Source organism: Nesoenas mayeri (assembly GCF_963082525.1).
Source record: "Nesoenas mayeri genome assembly, chromosome: 1".
Lineage (NCBI taxonomy): Eukaryota > Metazoa > Chordata > Aves > Columbiformes > Columbidae > Nesoenas > Nesoenas mayeri.
Window position 1 is genome coordinate 137,483,001 of NC_137541.1, and position 15,131 is coordinate 137,498,131.

A 15,131-nucleotide genomic window follows, 5' to 3' on the forward strand; every position below is an offset into this window, starting at 1 on the left:
TGAGGACTTCTCAAGCAGGAAAAAAGTCCCATCCATCATTACTAGACCAAGTGCCTATTCGTCACTCCTACTGTACCATGAGGAGTAGAGTTAACAAAGGTGAAAATGAAGAAATCAGGCTTAGGTTTTGACTCATTCCATCATTTACACAAATATTGAAACCTCTTATTAGATCAGGCAGTGGAGAGAGTCCTTTGATTGTTTTTTTTTTTGTCCACTCATTTCCTCCAAAACCAGAAGAACTGCTAAATGTCCTTCTGTCCTTTCTGTTTCCCTATTTATATTTTTTCAAAGCAAATATTGCTTTCTTTTTCCTTTTTAGTGCAGTCATATATAGTAGGAATGTCAATATGGCCAAATGTATAATGGAAATTGGTCTCTCATTGTGAGCCTTGTTCCAGATAATACCACTGTTTGAGGTTTTAGACACCCACATAGTTTGTGCTCCATTCTTAAGTCACTCTGGCACTCTTATAGATTCATTTCCCTAAATATGGGAGTTTTCAGTGTGCATGTGTTTTCAGAGCTTGGTGAATTTTTAATATTGAGACCTCTGGTGATATTATTATGTGACTTTGCTAAATTTCTTATTCCACTGCTACATTGCTTATAACTTCAAATATTTCATCTTCCTTCCCCTTCAGCAGCTTCCTAGAAGCTTTACCAATTAAAGAGTTTAGAGAGGAATCTAAATTCTTCAGTTATCCTCAACTATTCAAGTTTTGGAAGACACTCTACTGATAACTTAAGCTGTGAAGCGGTTCTGTTGCTATGAACAGAGACACGGGCAGAGAACCTGATCCCTAGTATGTTATGCTGAAGACAACTTCATAATGCTGAAGAGACATTTTTATAAAACTGAAGGTTGATTCTGAATAACACATACATACAGAAATAGGAAATGGCAATCAACTGTAATTTAGTGTTTACTTACTAGGAACTGAAGGGAGAGTAGTAACAGTTGGAATCGCAGTTGGCTCTACATAATTACTTTCATCACACTTTCCCATGGTCAGGCCAATGTCATCCAATGCAATTTCACTTTGACTAGATTTTTTAAAGGCATCAAATATAACCTGAAGTTCATGAAAAAAGAATTAGAATTTTTTAACTTAATGAAACAGCTTCCTACAATGAACCATTCTGTCTTCTTTCTTGAATGCTATTACTTCCACTGAAATCTACACTGGTGCTACACTCAGACAATGGCATCAGGGATGAGACAGGATTCCGTTCAAAACACTGTGGAAATGGAGTGGATCATTCTCAGAAATGCAGTAACTTCTTGTATAAAGAATGAACGTGATTTAAAACTATTCAATAATTTTATTTTTTTAATACATAAATACATGTGATTTTTGAAATAGAAATTTTATATCACTCATCAGTCCAAACTTCTCCAGACCTACTGGCATATCCCCATGAAAAACTGGCATTAGTATAATTTGTTTGTTATTGTGTTTTATTTCCGCATATTTAAAGTCATCCTACTACCAAGGAATTTACGCTGGTGAAATGCTGCTAGGTGTATCACTCATCCTGAGACCATAAAGCACACATTTGCTGGAAATCTGACACAGTCAGGTTGCAGATGCATTTACTTCCTCAGATGGTAAATGCATCTTTCTGGCAGTGCTTTTGCATCAATCAAAGCTTTTACAGTAGAACCAGCCATCCCAAATGCTTATTAAAAATGTTTTCAGTAGAGAGTTGCTGAAAGAATTGTCTAGTATAAGTTTTCTTTTGTTTACAGATAAGTCAGGTTGGTTGTTTAACTACGTGATACCAAATACATTTCTGTACAGAACACATTTCCAGTGAATTTTTCTGTAATTAATTAGTGAAAATACTGCTTCAGAATCTGAAGTTACTCAATTTAAATCTTTTCATGGCTAAGTGCCTCATATCACACTCATTGTCAAGATTTTAAACTCCACATTGGATTTTGATAGACTTTGAACACTCTTGTAGAAAGCTCTTTTTCATGATAGCATTGATTTTCCTGTGGCAATGTTAAGGTTTTCTGTTTTCTAAAATAATAATAATTTAAATTTCAGAGTAGTGAAGTGGATGACAATTGAAATGGGGACCCCAGTCTTCTGCATGCTAACTTTTATTTAATGACATGCATTAGTAAACAGTGCTAGATATTATTTTTGGAGCTGTGGATCATTGAGTTCATTCAGCAGAAAATTCTGACATTAGTTTAGTTAAAAAATATTTTTAAAGAACTAGTAGTTTAACAAACCTTAAAATCATATGTTTCATTTAAAGTTACTTGTCCATAATTCCAGTTGTTTCCATAGTTTCCTTCTTTCTGGAAAATTATCTTTTCTGAGCCATGCTCATTACTTATGATAACTCTTAAACGGTAAACGTTAGGACTGTACATGAAATACCTAGAGAGGGAAGAGCAATTTTAGTATTATTAGGACAAAGTGAAATTTCACGAAAAAGTATCAAGACTTTTATTTTATAAACAGTTTTATGGAATTAAGACAAATTTTCAATAAGCATGAAAACAAAATGGATTATATGTTTAATTGGAAGTTTTACTTGGTACTTTGCTGTATTTTCTGCAGCGGCCCAGCTAAGCTTTATAGCAAAAAAACATATCAGGGATTCTTAACATCATTTCTGTATAGAAATTAATATTGGATGCAGCATGAAAAAGAAAATACATTGAAGCTAGCTGCAACCATCAAGCCTTTAAAGGAGACAATGTTTCAGGCCTGGAACTGAGACTGATCATGGAAATCCAAACAGAAGCAGGCTTGTGTTGCTGGCACACTGACTTGGATTAATATTTTATATGAAAGAAAGTTATTTGGTTTTATTCTTAAACAAAGTATATGTTTAGGAATTCTGTAAGGATACCAAAAGCTTAGACAAGATGGATCTGAAGACACCAAAGGCAAACTCCGAATCCGGACTCTCTCTTCTATGAATCCAATACCTATGGGTGTTGAAATATAAAATCCTGCAAGATAACGAGCACATGTTAGTCAGCACAGAATTACTGTTTGTTTGTTTTGTTTTATATGAGAATTTTTATATTAAAAATAATAGCACAGATAGTGTTGCATGACTTGGAAGATTCCTTACACAACAGATGTGAATGATTTTCCCAAGTTACATTCATCAGTCAATGAGATTAAAATCAGCTTTTAAGCTTTTTGGACACTCCTCAGAACTAAACATGATATAGGAAACTAGTCCTTTCAAAATCAGTGGGAAATCTATCTTTTATTTAGTGAAAGCAACAATTCACCTGAGCTTTTTCTATTTAGTTTGTAAAAATGTCTTCCTGTTCAATATTTCTTGTAATTTTGCAAGTAAATTTCCCGATATTTTTGTAACTTTTATCCATATAATAATGGGAAATATGGGTTGCATGTTGAGGGGGGGAAAAAATGACTACATTAGTATTTTAAGCAAGGTGAAGCATGATAAACAAAAACTATATATATATTACATGGGAAAACTGGGTTTTTAGATTTTTGTGAGTTCATTACCTGTAGATAGGATTTTGGACTTCTTGCTGTCATATGGAAAGATAATGTGAGGTCAGGCTACAGAAACATTGTGATTTGTCACAAGAAAAGCAAAATTAGGCAGAGTTAAAAGTCCTAAAATAAAGTTATTGCTGTATTGAAATCATGGTTGTATTGGATTTAATTTATCTACCTACCTAATATTATATTTAAATACTATATTAATAGAATATACAAATAAATATATAATTTAAATTACATATAATATATTATCTTATTTATACTTCTAGAATAGCTAGCTTTTTCTTGTGGGAGGCTGAAGTAACTGAAAATTACTTTGAAATCTGAATTAGGCCTTTCATTTCCTTTATTGACTTAGAAATGATAGAAATGGGCATAGCTTTCTTTTTCAGAAGAGGTCTTCATGCAGACAAAATGACAGTTCTCTGCCTTTGTCTCATCAGTTCCCTGAGCATTCATAATCAATTGTGGAGTGTGTATTAAGTCTTTTGCTTTTCAAGAGCAGCAAAACAAAAATATACTGTCTTCCTGAAAGTATGTAATAGCTAGATACTGATGATGCAGATCACATTCTTATTTCAAATACAGGTCATAGAAATTTGAACATTCAATATAATAGCAACACTAAATATAGGAACATTGCATATGTCAGCTTAGATGTAACTCAGCGAAACAGAGAGCACCTAAAATAAATTATTATTTACAAGGGAGCTAGAAATCATTGTCAAGTGCTTTATTAAGCAAACTTTATATTATTTCATTTTATTTGTATTCTGTGATTTAAGTGGGAAGATAAAACAGTGTTCTGAAGATTGTTTAGAAAATGTGCATTTACTCAGAGACAGGTGAATAATTTCTGTCTAGTAATGTACTGAATAATATTTTTTTTTTCCCTGGGAGTAACTTTTTCTAGAAAAATTTGCTTTTTTTTTCCAGTTATTTGTCACTGAATAAGTTCTGTGTAAGTCTTGCATAGAATACAAATAACCATTGCAAAATACAAATTAAGTTAATTAGTTCTCACTGGACTGACCATCTGAAAAAGAGATTATTTGGTTTTCCTATTGAAGCAGGAAAAAGTTTTGGAGTCTAATTCTGGTATATACATTCATGATACACATTCAAAATCTGATTCCTGTCAGTATTATCTATTTCATTAAAACCCACATTTGATATGATCACTCTTCCAATTAAGTTGTTTTGCTATATCAGTTGCTGGAACATTTGCTTCTTTTGCATGTGCTGAAAATTGTTGTGTTTGGTGTGCTACTCTAACTGGGGACACAGGTGCCCTATGTACCCTGCAAGTCAACTTTATGTTAAATCAAAATTATTCTGTGGCAACCATGAGGATGTCACTAGTAGATAGGGATGAAATAGAAGTGATTTCCCTGTATAACTACACTTTTCTTTAAGGTACACATGTAGCTATTCGACCTATAAAACTGTTGCACAATAGAAATTCCTTTCTCAGATAAGGCACTTTGGTACATTAATTACATTGAAACTTGACAATAGTTCACATTTTAATCACTTTATGTGTTCCTTTACCTCTTCTTCAAGTTTTGGTATATTTCCACAAGATGGCAATGAGTAGCATAAAATATTTTGTCTGGTAGTCCTGACTCATTTTTATGGCAGAATAAAAATATGTCACAGCACTACCACTATGAAGAACCCACTGTGCAGTGGTATAACATAAGCTTAATCAAGCTTCTCCTTTAATCTATAAGCAACTTGTATTTGAACTTACCTGACTCGTTGCCAAGTGTATGATCAAAATCAGGACCACTCATAAAAGGAAAGGTGGGTCCCTGAACTCTCTCCCAGTCTGAATCATCATCTAAATCTTGTATCCAGTAGCAAAGGCCATCTTCAAAAGTGCAATTGATTTTCTCATAATCTGTGAATAAGAACCTCTAGTAAATAAAAATGACAGAGATGTTAAGTATTTTCTCAGAAATACAGAAGGATGAGTGCCAAGCAATGTAAATTTTTTCTGGAACCCATGGTGACTCAACTACTTCTTCTGTGCAATGCAACATAGTTGCTCAAATAAATGTGTCATTTGTACCTGTTAACAAAACACAATTGCTAAAAGTGGGCCTTCATGCTCTTGCAGTTGTTCATCAACCTTCTTTTTTGTTCTTTCACAAGTGAAGTGGTGGGTGAATGAGAGAGGACCCCTTGCATAGCTAACACCAAGGACTAACCATGCTTTTTGACTCTTTTCTTTGCCAGGGTCTGGTTTGTCCCAGCTGACAGGGCCCACCACCAGAACTGAATACTCCCAATATAGATGCTGTGCTCTATGCACCAGGGATGCCCCTTTCCTTGTCCTCCTTCTTTGCTTGCATATATTCACTGCAACATCCTCATCTTTCCATGATATGTTGCTCAATGTCTTTTTATGGTGCCTTGAAGCCTGGTCAGCCCCCAGCAAAGGCTTCCACATGACAAGTGTTGGCTGGCAGCCTGCGTGCCTCCTGAAGCATAGCCCTTGCCAGTCACATCCCTTATTCACATCCTGCTCAAAATTTAGCAGCTGAAGAAGCCTTCACTTGTCCAATCTGCATCTAAACATTTTTTTCTGACTACTAAATAATACAAATGCATGAGTCATATTACTGTGTATTATTGTCACTGTAGATTTACTGCATCTGGACTTTTTCCAATGCCTATTTGCTGAAGTAGGTATCTTCCTGGATATTAATTTTACCATTTGGGAGCACATGTTAGGACATGAGAAACTCTGGAGAACAGATCCTGTAGTGTTATCGCAGAATAATGATTAGCGTCAGTGATTTAAAAGTGTCCATTAGCGAACAAACTGGCTGAGAGGCATCTGATGGAGGTATGACCAGAGTCTTTCTCTTATTTAAACAGATTAACTTTGTAAGACATCACCCCGCTGCTAGCTACAGGCCTGTAAAACAGTGGACAATCTTAGTGAAATCAACAAATTGATCTTTAAAATAGTAGGAAATTTCTCAAAGTGGATCTAGTTAGTGGACACTAACAAACACACATACAAAAAAGAACACTTACTGTTTAGTTCACTTGCATTAAATGCAGTGTACATTGCGTTAAAGCCATCATGATTTTCAGAATAATCAGATACGAATTGTGCTGTAGCTTCATGAGAAAAAATGTAAATTGTTTCAGGATTAATCCCTGATAGAGAAGCTGAGAACAAATAAAGAATAATATAGTCAGAGAAAAAACAATTCCATGCGTATCGAAATTCCCACTGTTGTCACAAAAACACAGTGGATTAGCTTTCTGAGTCTTAAAGAATGTTTTCACTCTTGTACTGTGATCCTGCCTACAATAGCTTCAAAATCCTAAAGACATTTAGCTGTCTGGCTGCCATGTAAGTATTTTGCATATCCCATCTCTCATATCCTTAAGTATGGATATCAGCTTATAGTACACATATTCAACACTATAATCTTCATATCCTTGGTAATTATGCTGTAAATGTTCGTAAAATTTACAGATATGCACTCTGAAACTCTAGAATCATAGTATTGATTACATGGTTTTGTTACGTATACTTACAGTTTAATAATTAACACATACACTTACCAATATTCAAAGAATAAGGAAACTCTGAAACTGCATAGGAATTTAATTTTGTGATGTACACATGAAGGCACAGGAACAATCACAACATTCTGACAAGCAACTGGACAGGGTGCTAGATAATCTCATCTAAGTTCCCTTTCCCATGAGAGGTTGGATCAGATATCTTTCAAGGTCCCTTCCAAACTAGGCACTTCTATGATTCTAAGGTATAATGTATCTAAATTTTGACTTCAAATGCTAAGTTAATTTAAATTCACTCATATAAATTCCATATGTGTGAAATGAAAGGACCAATACAAATCATCATACAGTAAAATAGTTGCTTCTCCATTTAAAGCGGATATGATGCCAGGCAACAACAGTTAGACTAGTAACTGTATTCAGGATAAAGAAAATCCTGAATTTCTCACTCTTTTCTGAAAGTTTTTACCTCTGCTCTCTCTCTTCTGAAGTCCTCACCCAGTTTTGCACAGGCAGAGGGACTTTTTGCTTTCCTGAGGAGGAGCTGTTTACCTAGTTGTATTACTAGATATTTGAAACAACATCAAATTATTAGGGAAAGACAATGGGCATAATCTTTCACACTTTTAATTATATGTGCATTACTTTCCTTCCTCCTTCTCATATTCTTTTACTTACTTACGAGGAGAGTCTTAATCTGTAAATGCCTTGTAGTCCTCCTTCCCTCTACATTTGGTATTTCCAATACATGGAAATCTGCCACTCAAATTGCAAAATTTTAGGTAATCCACAGTCTATAACGCTGTCTTTATGTATTTGTGGTATCACTCATCATCCCCACAGAACTCCTTAAAACCATGCAAGATAATCATTGTTGCAGAGAATGTTATCGATGGAAACTCTCACAAATAAATTTAAATGCCAAAGGGAGGTCAAGTTCAAAACAGTACTGAAAGGGTAGAATTTCTCCATTCTTTATTTTCTGAGTCTTTTACTATTTGACATTCCCACTCTCTCCCTGTTTCCAAAAGTAAGGATAAATAATCTCTATATATTTGTCTTCAAGTACATGCATATCACCTCTGATGGAATTCAGTTGGATAGACTGAGTCTTGTGAAAAATCTCGGTTTCCCATGATAGAATATAGAGACAGAGATACCATCTACATTTCAAGGTCTGAGGAAAGCAATGTCATGCTTCCAGTGAGTTTCAAGGAGTATTATAGTACTTCTCTCAACAGTTTAAGTTTAGATGTTTTAATTTTATGTTACCATGTGTGATGTTACAGGATCTTCTGACAAAATATTTCCAATGAAACGTGGACCCCACAAGACCATAGTTCTGGTCAAGTTATCAAGATTGTTCAAATAAGTTTTTAAAAAAACAGGTAGACATTTCTTAATATGTTAGGGAAGCATTTATCTGGCCACTTTGTAAGAGTAGATATATATATCAAGATCAATTGTCTAACACAGTAATTTAACACATATTAATTCTCCACTTAAACATATGTATGCAATTTTTTTCACCTCAGACCCTTATTTTGCCACTTACATTTTAATAATGGAAAAGTAATATTAAATAAAAAATAAACTTACCTCTTAAAATTTTGTTTTGTCCTATACCTTCAAAAATATCTAAAATGTCTGCATATTGTTGTGTATCAAAAGAGGTGAAGTTCAGTTTAATGGACAACCCTTGAGGCACCCTAAGATAGCAAGAAAAAAATAAACCTTAAAACTTAAATTCATATTCTAGTAATCTTTTTTTGACTGCAGTAAATTCATTGCATGCTTGAATGATGCCAAGTTCAGAAACGATGCGAAATTTTTTAATCAAGATGAACTCTTCAGCTAACTTCTAGTTTGTAACATTAGCAAAGGAATAGGGCATAAAACTTTTGTAACAGTAAAAGTACTCCTTTTCTCACTGGTGTTACATATATTTTAGGAACTGAATCTTTTAAACTCTAGAATGTGATATTCAGGTGAACAGAGTTTTGTGGGTTTTTTCATTTGTTTGTTTGTTTGTTTTTTGGTCTCTAATCTCATTAATTTACAATTATTTTTACAGACATGTTACTAATAGATTACATCTCACTACTCAAGTTGAGTTCCTGAAGTCAAAGGAATAGTATCATAGTATCAATATGAATAGTGAGAAATCAGAATCTCTCTCCTGAAGGTCCAAAATAATGTCTCTTATGATAAAAACAGGATTTACATGAAGATTTGAGGATCTCTGGGAACATGTTATCAAACCTAACCATCAGCTAGCAAGTTTAATAAAAGAAGTAATTTTAACTAGATGTAAAAAATGTTGCATTTTATTTTGCTGCAGTTCTGGTCTTTCAGTAATCTGTCTTTAACTAGCTGTCTCATTGCCTTTGCACTAAACATACACAGTAGTCCACATTCTAAAACTCTACTATCACAATCTGTTAGCTTCCTATACCTATTCCTGTTGCTTTCTGGAACTGAGAGACCCAGTGAAGACAACTTTTACACAGCAATCTGCTGGTGCTTGTCAGTACTAATTTGTAGGGAAGTGTGGTGAAAATATTTGAATATTTGCATTTGTTTTTTATGTGTGTGTGTTAGTTATATATAGTTGAAAGGTAATCTTTCAGGAAGCTAATCTTTCAGGAAAATATTAGGCATACTGTTCTTACTCTTAAAAGGAGAGGAAATTATATCTTCATTTGAGGAGGAGTTAAATTTTCCTAAATACAATGAGGGAATCTTTCTAGACAAAAAAGGTAGAGAGAAATTATCTTTAGTATGTATTATAGGGTGACTTTTAACAGCTTTTACAGGCTTAATAAAAATAATAGGACAAAATGCCTCTCATTGGTTACTGAAAAACCCAAAAGGCTCCCTCATAGAAACAATTCTGTTTGAAACTAAGACAAAATTTGAGTATCACTTTGAATTTTTCAGGCCTTTACTGTCAAGTGTTGCCACATTTTTTTAAAGCAAATAACTGGCAAATAAAATCAGATGGTTTCTTTTTTCATCAATCAATCTGCAGCTACACAGATCTGTGGCACCTGTACTATATTAATTACAATTACTCATGATACTTTCCAAAACTGAGCTTTTGTTAGCTGCATACCTGGTATAGATATCAACCTAATCAATGCTTCTTGCAGCTATAGCAGCATTTGAAGCAAAATCAACTGCTCAGAAGGAAGCAGTGCACTTGAGATCTGATTTATTTATCCTGCTTAAATTCTGTGATGCCATGAACTCAGGAACAAGTCAGGCTTATATTCCGAAGGATACAATTTTGTGCTTTTCATATGACACACCTATATCTTAAAACCAGGTGCAGCCAGTAATTATTGGTGGATAGCATTGCTGAAGATGAAAAGGAACAAACGTACTAAACAGAAGAAAAACCATTACTTTCTCCTGAAGTGTCAAGGGGAAGATGAAAGTTCTGAACAAACACAAAGGCTAGCACTTCCAAAGGAGCCTTAGGAATGAGAACTCCAAATCTTATCCAATTTTAAAGGCATTTCATTAGTCTCCTTTGAAACCCTTCTACCAAATCAATATCTCTCAGAATCAGAGTGGCCATTATTACAAAGCCATAATCTGAATTACTGCCTTTCAAAGCAGTAATTACTGAAGTGGAGCACCTCCCTTATGAAGAAAGGCTGAGGGAGCTGGGGCTCTTTAGTTTGGAGAAGAGGAGACTAAGAGGGGACCTTATTAATGTCTATAAGTATATAAAAGGTGAGTGCCATGAGGATGGAGCCAGGCTCTTCTCAGTGGCAAACAATGATGGGAAAAGGGGTAATGGGATCAAGCTGGAACACAAGAGTTTCCACTTAAATATGAGAAGAAGCTTCTTCACAGTGAGGGTAACAGAGCACAGGAACAGGCTGCCCAGGGGGGTTGTGGAGTCTCCTTCCCTGGAGATATTCAAAACCCACCTGAACATGTTCCTGTGTGACCTCATCTAGGCGTTCCTGCTCTGGCAGGGGCATTGGACTAGATGATCTTCTGAGGTCACTTCTAATCCCAAACATACTGTGATACCATGATAGTAAGTATTTTTAGGAGCTTCCAGATTGCAATCATCTAACATTTCAGATGTGTGCTTTAGGATGAGATTTATCACATACTATGGCTAACCTTTTCTTCTCCCTGTCCTCTAAAGTGCACCTAGAGTGCCAAAGTCAAATAGCTGTCTCTCCCTGTAGGTATGTAGCCCTGATTAAACAAATTCCACTTCTTGTGCCTAGGGTTCAAAAGGCATTTGGTGCTATTATGTCAAATGATACTCATGCACTTTTTTAAACATATTCCTAAATGATGGAGGAGCCCAGATACTGTTAACTCTCAAATGAAATATGTACCTGTAAATGACAAGGGAGTTCTTGATGACTCTATCTGTTTGTAACAGTTATATAATATAAAACCATTATCTAAAAAGAAGTATTTATTGTAATACTTTGAAACATATATCTTGTCATTATTTTGAGTTAAGTAATTTATTCTGAACTTACAAATATGTTCTGTGCATGTATATAATACACAAGATTTCTCAAATTATACCTAAGAATCTTAGTAAGTGGGAAAATTATTGATATAGTTATGGGATTTAGGCATTTATTTTTTTTTTTAATAAAAGTTGCATAAAGAGAAAATGCTATTACATATTTTCCACACTGGGGTATTTGGGAATCCAAACAAATGGCATACGGTCAGTGTGCAGGAAACAATATCACCTCATAATCAAAAAGTTTAGATAGAAAATCATTGGAAAATGGCTTACAGTATAATCCACTGGCAAATGATATTTTCATTATATGGTTTTGGATAATTCATAGAGTGAAAAAACCCAGAGGAATCAGTCAACATAAATTTTCCATCACAAACTGAAGCTGTAAAGATATAATGAAGAACATTTGTCAAAATACCATTTGAAAAACAGAATCAGAACCAACATGAGGGCAACCTTAGATATCGGTTTACATGGATTACCTTGGAAGTGTTTTGTAAACAATGGGAAGACAAAGTAAAACACACTACCAGCTTACTCCCACTTTTAATTCCTATGACTATTTGATCTCAAAGTACTATATGAGAAGAAAAGCAGTACAGAAAATTCACTTTTAAATTAGAGACAATACAACTAAACTAATCCAAACCAATCCAAACAATTAAAATCCAACCGTTGGATTCAACTGATGCAACTCTTCTTCTTTAATTTCATTTTATTTTATACATTTGTAAGGAAACAAGATCTTGCCTTAACAGTCCTTACCTACTGCTACTTTAAATCAGGAAACTGAGTGTGCACTACCAGAAACAACTTCATATCATGCGAATAAGAGCAAGAAGGGATATGGTTAAATATCGCTGCCTCTACTTTTATGAGCTTCCTAGACCCTTGCCTTGTATGTTACTAAGTACTCAAAGAGATAAGTGGATATCCCAAGTTTCCTGCCAGCTATCAAATTCATTCATCTGATTTGAATGTCATCCATCATCATGTATCTTTTCCAAAAGCTTTTATTAGTTTTCTTTCCTTGGTGGTACTATTCCATTCAATGCATGTTCTTCAGTTTAAAAATCAGTTACCTAAAAAAATGTATTTTTAAGCCTCAGCAAGATTTAAAATGCTAATTCATGTAGAGTTATTTTATTTCAGCAGACACTGAAGCACTATTGAAACTTTTTCTGCATTTCATGAACAGTACTTTAGGAATCTGTCTGAATATGGTTTTCTTCAGTTTTTCAGAAAGCATCATAGAGCTTTCAAATAAGGACAAAATCAGTACCACACATGATTATCAGTAAAGGTAAGGACAAGATCATCAATGTGAGACATAGTCAGAAATTAGATGGTGCTTTTCATTAACATCAGAAATGAAACCATACCTATAATGACTGTCCAAATTATGAATAATCAATCGTACTGAAAATTAAATGGAAATTTTACTGAGCTTACTCCTCCCCTGGGAAATGCTACATGAAATGATAAATTTGGGCTCCTTGTCTATTCATTTTATAAGTGTAAAATTCTTTCTGACTGTCGCTGTAGCAAACACAACATAAAAATTAAGCTTTGTTTCAGTAAGGTTCAGACATGCACTGTTGATAAAGACTGTGCAGAATGAACTTCATCAATGATGATATGTCTAATTCATGAGATGGAATAGAAACATATTCCCTTTTATAATCTTCATGGCTTTTGAGCAGAAAACAGAACACATAAGATTTTAAATACACAGAGAAAGAAGGTACATGAAAGAGATGGTTACTATTTTATATAATCTTTTTATCAGAATAGGCTATAGTTCTAGAGCTGGATAGTGGTGTAGAAGCACTTTTTATGTCCATTTTAATTAGTGTGTTTCCTATCATTACCAACAGGCCAATATTTACAACCATTTCCCATTGAGAATAATAAAATCAGTGTGAGGAAAAAAAAAAGGCTCAGCTTGTTATTAATGAAGATTGCAAAAAAGTGATACTGTTAACAAGTGGGTAACAAGACATACCCTGATTTAAAATGGAGTTAATAGCACTGACAGTAAGAAAATGAGAACATACTGTTCTCATAAAATTAATGCAAAGGTTTACTGTTTTCAACAATTCATTTCTGTTCTTGTTTCCTTTTATTTGTTTCTTGTTGTCTCTTAAGAGACAGTGAGTAACTTGAAATGAGACAGAAAGACTCCGGCAAAAGTCCTTAGGCTGCTCATCCACAGTGATAGTCAGGGTTTAGTGTCTCATGAATGAGCAGGAAAATAGCTGGCGCTGGTCCTATTTCCCTGAAGATCACAGAATGTTTGGAATTGGAAGGGACCTCAAAAGATCATCTGGTCCAATCCCCCTGCCAGAGCAGGAACACCTAGATGAGGTTACACAGGAATGTGTCCAGGCAGGTCTTGAGTGCCTCCAGAGTAGGAGACTCCACAACCTCCCTGGTCAGCCTGTTCCAGTGCTCTATCATCCTCACTGTGAAGAAGTTTCTTCTCAAATTTAAGTGGAACCTCTTGTGTTCCAGTTTGAAACCATTACCCCTTATCCTACCATTGGTTGTCACTGAGAAGAGTCTGGATCCATTCTCATGACACTCACCCTTTATATATCTGTAAACATTAATGAGGTCACCCCTCAGTCTCCTCTTCTCCAAACTAAAGAGACCCAGCTCCCTCAGCCTTTCCTCATAAGGAAGATGCTCCACTCCCTTAATCATCTTTGTTGCCCTGCACTGGACTCTCTCCAGCAGCTCCCTGTCCTTCTTGAACTGAGGGGCCCAGAACTGGACACAATATTCTAGATGTGGTCTCACCAGGGCAGAGTAGAGGGGAAGGAGGACCTCTCTCGACCTACTAACCATCCCCTTGTAATACACCCCAGGATGCCATTGGCCTTCCTGGTCACAAGGGCACAGTGCTGGCTCATGGTCATCCTGTTGTCCACCAGGACCCCCAGGTCCCTTTCCCCTACACTGCTCTCTAATATGTAATTTCCCAACCTATACTGGAACCTGGGGTTGTTCCTACCCAGATGCAAGACTCTACACTTTCCGTTGTTATATTTCATTATATTTTTTCCCTGCCCAACTCTTCAGCCTGTCCAGGTCTCGCTGGATGGCAGCACAGCCTTTTGGTGTATTAGCCGCTCCTCCCAGCTTAGTGTCATCAGCAAACTTGCTGATAGTACACTCTATTCCCTCATCCAAATCATTGATGAATATATTGAATAATACAGGCCCCACTACCGACCCCTGAGGCACTCCACTAGATACTGGCCTCCAACTAGACTCTGCCCCATTGACCACAACTCTCTGTCTTCTTCCCTTCAGCCAGTTCACAGTCCACCTCACTACCCGTTCATCCAGACCACACTCCTTCAACTTAGCTGTGAGGATGCTGTGGGAGACTGTGTCAACTGCCTTACTCAAGTCAAGGTAGACCACATCCACTGCTCTGCCACCATCCATCTTGTTATGTCCTCATAAAAGTCAATGAGGTTGGTCAAGCCTGACTTCCTTTTGGTGAAGCCATGTTGACTGCCCCTAATGACCCTCTTATCCCTAAT

The 15,131-nt window shown here is 35.6% G+C and overlaps 1 protein-coding gene across 1 annotated transcript in view; it reads right to left on the minus strand.

The window, feature by feature from the left end:
- Positions 1 to 15,131, minus strand: part of TMPRSS15 (transmembrane serine protease 15) — a gene marked incomplete at both ends in the record, with an annotated part of 58,108 nt that overhangs the window by 24,847 nt on the left and 18,130 nt on the right. Inside the window, 7 exons of the mRNA XM_080359724.1 lie at positions 935 to 1,076; positions 2,249 to 2,399; positions 2,878 to 2,980; positions 5,269 to 5,418; positions 6,564 to 6,701; positions 8,664 to 8,773; positions 11,851 to 11,959. Of these exons, the coding sequence (XP_080215850.1) occupies positions 935 to 1,076; positions 2,249 to 2,399; positions 2,878 to 2,980; positions 5,269 to 5,418; positions 6,564 to 6,701; positions 8,664 to 8,773; positions 11,851 to 11,959 (903 nt within the window). The remainder of the gene's footprint in view (positions 1 to 934; positions 1,077 to 2,248; positions 2,400 to 2,877; positions 2,981 to 5,268; positions 5,419 to 6,563; positions 6,702 to 8,663; positions 8,774 to 11,850; positions 11,960 to 15,131) is intronic.